The 7,118-nt window shown below is 33.9% G+C and overlaps 1 protein-coding gene across 2 annotated transcripts; it reads right to left on the reverse strand.

Annotated features, from left to right (window-relative positions):
* Positions 1-1,310: 1,310 nt before the first annotated feature.
* LOC104094951 (uncharacterized) lies at positions 1,311-7,118 on the reverse strand. 2 transcript variants are annotated; one of them, XM_070199868.1, is made up of 5 exons: positions 6,252-7,118; positions 4,928-4,966; positions 3,692-3,793; positions 3,242-3,565; positions 1,311-1,542 (listed from the first exon to the last, which is right to left on the reverse strand). In XM_070199868.1, exons 3-4 carry the CDS (start codon positions 3,791-3,793, stop codon positions 3,275-3,277), a joined length of 393 nt encoding a protein of 130 aa, XP_070055969.1. In that variant the 5' UTR covers positions 4,928-4,966; positions 6,252-7,118; the 3' UTR covers positions 1,311-1,542; positions 3,242-3,274. The 2 variants fall into 2 exon arrangements, 1 of the variants encoding a protein (XP_070055969.1); XR_004506785.2 differs by lacking the exon at positions 4,928-4,966 and having other exon boundaries at positions 6,252-7,113.

Here is a 7,118-nt window from a genome sequence, read left to right on the forward strand (position 1 = left end):
ATCATCCAAACATTGGTGGATGAGCGTGAGGGCTTGTTGATCATTCTTTCTCGTCTTTGCCAAGACCTCTTTTTTATTTTGAGCCAGAAATTCCTCATTATCGGGTTTTGCATACCCTCTGTCTATGATTTCTCATACATCCTGAGAGCAAAGAATGACTTTCATATGTAGACACCATTTCTCATAATTATCTTTTGTGAGACGGGTATACGGAAAAGACAGCGAACCATTTACTCGCCATGGATCTGATACCACGTTGTTGGAAAAAAATAATATCCCACCCAGGAATAATATCCATAGTAAATAACAATAACACAAGAGAGTAACAACGACACCAAATCTTTTAACTAGGTAAAATACAATATCCAAGTGGAAAAATATAATATTACTATAATATTACAACTTGGTAGTGTCAAAAAACTATTACAACTTCAAAAGAAATAACACTCTTTATTTTAAACACATCACTACAATATTACTACCACTCAATATTTATCTCACAGACTACAATCTGTGAATTACTCTCTCTAACTCTCTCCGTCTTCTCTCGATTTTGGTGTGTTTTGAAATGAAACTGAATGGCTCTATTTATAAGGAAAGAAGCCGTCCAATTCAGCCAATCAGACTCATTTGTTGCAATTTGCAAATCTGCAAATTATCATCTTGTTACTGTCCATTTCAACTTGTTGCAGCTTTTGTTTTGCCTTTTCTTTTATTTATTTTTATTTAAATGGGTCCCACATTTTATACTCAGATCTAATAGCTCCATGACTTAGTCTATTGTTGGGCTATATGGGATGTTATTCAAATATTATGTTATACATCTACACCTTATTTATCTTAGTCGGTTGAGTAGTATTCACTACAAAAAAAATAGGTAAATTGCGGAGGTTAAAATTGCAGTTTGCGGAGGTTAGAAACCTTCGCTATTTGCTGTCACGGCGGTTTAGCAGACCCCCGTAGTAAGCATCGCCACTATTAATTTGTGGCAGATAAATGCGAGGTTTTTCCGAACCGTCGTGACAGCAAATAGCGGAGGTTTCTAACCTCCGCAAACTGTAATTTTAACCTCCGCAATTTCATGCGTAAAAATAGATTTTTATTTTTAAAATATTTTTTTTTTTAGTGTAGGGGTTATAAATCCCCACAATTTCTTATGTGTATACCATCAGAATCTCTTCAATTTCTTTTGGGGGGTTTTAACCTCATATATTTTTAAATATATTATAGAATTGATTTTTATCATCAATATGCCATACGTTTTCCCTATTATCAATTGAAATATTTATGCTTAAACCAAAACATTAAAATTAAGAAACATCAATATTTCATTAATCGTGAAAATTACTGTGACAGTGTAGTATCATATGTCATCAAACTAAATTAGAACATAGTTAATCATCTATATTAGTCAGCTATTACATTGTCCTAACACATCCACTTCAATTAAAATGAATCTCAATGGTTGTCACTTGGATTACAAGCGCCAGAAGATCTTCTTGCATCCGTTGGTGAAACGGGTCCACTAGCTGCATCACTTGGCTGAAGCAAAAAGTAAAAAAAATACAACTATTAAAACTGACCAAATATTTAATATGGGGGGATCCACATGAGCCTCACTCTCCACTCCCCCCTCAACTCAACTATCAATTTAAAGACCCTGCAGCAAAGTACACAACTTAAAAATCATCGAAATTTTGACAAATTAAAATTGACCACAACTTAAAGCTAATACTTATGCATCTTGTAATTGTGTCTGCTGCTACAGGAGGGACAATTCACTATGCATGACTCATCCTTAAACCTCAAAATCCAAGAGAATACAAATTTTATATAAGGAATAAAGAACTCCAACTGTTGTCTCATCTAAAAAGCTCAACATCACATCAACATCACTTTTATGGATGTTGTGAGCAAAGTCATCTGCATCATTGCATAGAGGGCATTGCTGACTGATGTTCATACCCCAAGCTACCAATCTAACGTATCCAGTAGTTCTCACATATTTGGAGGTATGTGAATCCCTAGATCACTTGCTGATTAGCAAAGCGATAAAGGAAATTTATTCATGTATTTGGAATCAGAATAACAATGTTGGATTTTGCTGACCTATGAAAGTATAGTATATTTTTCGTTATCTGTTTTCTAGTTAGTAGTCCTCCCCATTAGATGAATTAATCAGATCTTTTTTACTGGCAAACTAATAATAGATACTCTGGTGTTAGTCACTTCCAATCAATCCAGAGATACGCAGACAGAAGCAACTCACAATGCCCTTACAGACAGATCACTTCCTACTCCAAAACTTTCGATGATTTACCAAGTGTAATTGTGACATAAATAATGTGCAGTACCTCTTTGATATGTTAGAATAAAAAGAATGAGAAGAAAAAGAAAAGGCAGCGACTCGTGTCTTCACAGTAAGTGAAGACTTTGGTTTGAGGAGTTACAGTTCATCAAAATAATATCATTTCTATCTATTTTGAGTTGGCAATGACTGAATTCATGCATAACTATACAACAGAATTGTCACTGTAATTGGCACTCAGCTACTCAATACACAATGAGCTATAAACAGACATGATCAAAAAATGTAGCAAAAACAGAAACATATGCATTTAAATATAAAATACTAAAATATGCAATAAAGTATATTATCAATTCATAAGCTGTAGGTAAACATATCTGACAGCTCAACCAGAGACACTTTCAACAGAACTAGTCTATTTTTACTTAGATCAATAGGTACATATCAATTTGTTGCATTTGGTGTTTGTCAGAATCATTAGTGAGGCTGTTAACATAATATAACATTTGGGAACCATGGATGGTAGCTTTTCAATACACTAGGCCTTAAGAAAGCAGCAGTCTTAATTAGACTATAAAGATCTTCAATGCAAGTTTACGGCTTGAATCAGTAGAGCACTTTAAGACCTTCAAAATGTAAATATTGATGATATTATGCTAAATTCCTATCATATTTTCTTGGAAAACAACTAGAAATTTTTAGTCGGAGACGGTGAATACCTGCTAGATATATAGGGTTCTAGGTAGAGGAAATACTCAAAAATAGGATGGAGTATAAAAACTTCCACCAAGATCAAAAGCAAAGATATTTGAAGTGATCAATATCACTCCCAAAACTCCATAGTCGCACCAGTTATTATAGTGACTCTCAGCACTTCACAAATAAAAAATAAAATTGCACAATACACCAAAAATAAAAGAACTTAGCATTTACCGTTGTAGGAGGAGAAGCAAAAATCCCAGCAAATTATTCTGGTATTGACCCTTCCTTCATTATCATGTATGCTTTAAGAGTATTCATCAATTGATTGTACTTCTCTTGGCATCCAGAAGAAGAACATCTAACATTATTACTCACAATTCTAATATTACCAAGACGAAAATTTGTCTCTCTGAAAGTATTGCTTGGAGTAGCTCCTAATCCCAAACATCTCACCCTTCCAGGATGCCCTTTGCCTAGCACCTTACCAACAACATCATTTGGAGTAATTTCAGACTCATCCATTTTACTTTCACTCACTGCTAGCTCAATTGTTTCCTAAACACAATACACATCAAAAAATCAAGTAACTGGAATTAACAATTGCCTGTAATGCAACTATCTTTTATCTATTAAATTTCATGAAAATCATCTATATTTATAACAATCATGAATATAACTTACACATATTTCTTTTGCCTCCTCATTTACATATGATCCATCTTTTTTCGTATGTATAGCAAGATAAAGTGTTGCTCGTCTAGGCTTTCTCCCTGTCTCAGCCATCTATGTATGAAAATAAAGATAAGTCAGAATAGTTTAATTAAAGATAAAGAAATAGATACAATATCTAAAATATAAACAGTAAAGTAAGATAAATAATGTGACATCTTTCATCATTTCAGTCTGCCACTTTGCGAATCCACATTTAGGACAAGGACACTTTATTCTATCTCCAACAACAGCATTAGCAAATGCAAAATCTAAAAATTGATTTAAACCAAATAAATATTCCGTGGTGTTCCCTGGCTTTCTACTCCAAGATTTATCCATAGAAAAGTATTAACTTTCAAGTGCGGCTGATGAACCTTTCAAAATATAAAGAGAAAATATCAGTTCTCTATTATTAGAATACAGAATATTAACTATGAAGCAATAAATACATAAAACAAAAGCCATCTATAATTATAAACACTACCAAACTTGAAAATCCTATAAGAAAGAATGCATTTGCATAGTCATGGTCATAGATATGATACATATATGTTTTTCACTTGTATTAACTACTAGCCAGTTCTAGCTATCAGGGAAGGCAACTGAATCAAAGAAAATCCATTAGCTTTACCCAAAGTAAAAACACTTTTACCTTTATAAATTATATTATACGCCTAGCATTCATCTTTTTTTTTTAAAAGAAAGAACTTTCATTCTATACAAATAGCAGTAAACTCCCCAAGACAATGACAAGGCTATGCATTGAACAAATATCCAATCTTACTCTCAGGGAAACACTAAGATATTCTCAAGCATTAGCATGCACTTACAACATGCTCAGAGAGTTCTAATCTTAACTGAAAACACCAAGTCAACTCCTTTTCAATCATAGTCTAGGTTTCAGGTACACACTACACTTCATTCAAAAAGTGGAAATCAGCTCCATTGCAAAGGAGTTCATACAACTAGGTGGACATGGCACTTAAAGGACATAATTGAGCTTCAACAATCAAATTTTGTTAGCATATACAAAATTTACTCCTATGCCACAGGTTATTGTAGCTATCCCTATCCCCTATGGCACAGGTGAAACCAGAGAAATTTTCTTCAGAAGCTAGAGGTTTATTTAGAATAGTTCCATAGAAATAAGAGATGACCTACCCATGTATATCATGTATTATGCGTGGGTGAATAATTTATCATTACCTTACTGAAACACCGGCAAGCCAACAGTTCCCATACCCACTGTCAGAATAGTGCAAAACCAAATGTTGTAACCAAACACTAGATATATCTTCTTACCAATAAAAATACTACTACCAGCAGTATTTCACTAGATCTTGTGCCATTCTTCTCAATATTTGTATGAACTAGTACTACATTACAGAACAGAAAGGTTGCAATTATGGCACATATGTGGAGCTATAGGAAAGAAATAAAATCAGAAATCAATTGCCAATATGTAATCTCCAGTGAAAAACACAAGGATCCACACACTTCATTCCATTTCCTCAGAATTTACATCCCAATCAAATCATTAACAGAGAAAAACCACTCAAATATAACAGATCTTTACAAACTACACATATCAACTGCTTCAAAAATCCAAAAATTCTCTGTTATGAATGTGGTGTTTTATCCATTTTATCCTATGATTGCTTAAAATGCTATGGACTAATAGACTTGTGTCCACTGAAGACTTGTTTTACTTCTGTACCTTGTAGCTAATTAGAACTTTCTGCTTAATTTATGCTCATTATTTCCCTTGAAATAATTTGATTATGTGTTGTGCTGTTTCATTATCATCATCCTCAATATACTAAGATTCTTCTCAACAATCAGAGGTGTGATACGGTATTTAGTATGCTGCAGGACACCATTCTGAGACAATATACTGTCACCGCCGACCTTGCATGCCATTGTCTAATATTATATTTGTAACAAGCATAATCAGCTTAAATTAGATAAAGAATGAATTTGCAGTAGGCTAATGTCAACATTAAAGTACTATTAAGGATAAATGAGAGGAATCTTTGTTTATTGAAGATGATATCTAAGTAAGAACATTGTTCTTTAAAACATGAATACTTCTTTAAAGGAAGAAATTTACATGAAAAGTGTTTCTTCTTTCATCCATTCTTTTTGAATCTTTCACACAACTAGCACCACATTTCAGAAAAACAACTTGAAAGAGCCTAGTAAGAGGTCAACAGCTTATGAATAACCTAGTGCAACAACCATTTATGCAGATAATGTCACATACATACAAAAGAAAAGCTCTCGAACTAAAGGCTCACAGATGCTTCATTGAACTAGGGGTCGATTCGACCATTAAACCCAAAAGCACAAAAAAAGTAAGGGAAAAGCACACAAAAATACATACAGATCGACCATTTAATACACACAAAAATTCAAAATTAACAAAAAACCCATGAGGGGAAATAAGGTAAGAAAGAGAAATCTTAAAATTGTGACATCAAATCTTGAAAATTATGTATACATATTATAGCACATGAATCTAGAAACTTACCAGAAAGAACTGGTTGGACACTGTTCAAAAGTATAGAAAATGCTAATAGAGGAGATAAGTGATCCACTTCTTTAGCTACATCTTCACTTTCAGTGAATAAAAGCGGTGGGAGTATTTTGTTGATTAATGAAGAAGAAGAAGAAGAAGAAGCAAAGAACTTGACTAATGAAGAAGAAGCGGTGGGAGTATTTTGTTGTTGTTGAGGCGGAAGTTTCTAGGGCGAAAAAGATTGGGGAAAAATTGGAGGAAGTGTGAAATAAATTACCCGTTATTATTTTAAAGTTGCTGATGTTTTTAGATCCCCATAAATTGTATAATTTTGTGGGGGCTAATATATTGCCGTAAAATTATGAAAATGGCGGAGGTTACTTATACCCTCCGCAAATAAACCTCCGCAATTTACCCCTTTTTTTGCAGTGATTTCTTTCTCAATTTGTTTATGTTTTCCGAATATTTTAACTTAGAATGTCGCGGTCTAGATCCAGATTTGGGTCATGAAAGAATTTGAGGAGACAACTGAGGAATACCATGCAGTCATATTGAAATATTAGAGAAAAATCTGAAGCAGGTTCTCCTTCATCTCAAATTTGGAAGATTGAAGATGAAATATAAAATCTAAAGAAACAAATGGCCGGCCTGCATCTCAAGACAAAAGGCCAAACATAGGCAACAACAGCTAGGAGAAGACACCCTTTAACTTATGTGATAGCTTCAGCAGAAATATCTGCACGGGGCAGACGTCGAGTGAAGGTGATGCAAGCGCTTGGTAATCTGAAAATTAGTTATAACAGTTCGCTTAGAAAATAATTTCGGGCTCAAAGCAGGAGAAGGGCTGAAGGGTTGACTAAGCGCAAAGTGATCAGGAGG

This window comes from Nicotiana tomentosiformis, chromosome 4 (assembly GCF_000390325.3).
Source record: "Nicotiana tomentosiformis chromosome 4, ASM39032v3, whole genome shotgun sequence".
In the NCBI taxonomy this organism is placed as follows: domain Eukaryota; kingdom Viridiplantae; phylum Streptophyta; class Magnoliopsida; order Solanales; family Solanaceae; genus Nicotiana; species Nicotiana tomentosiformis.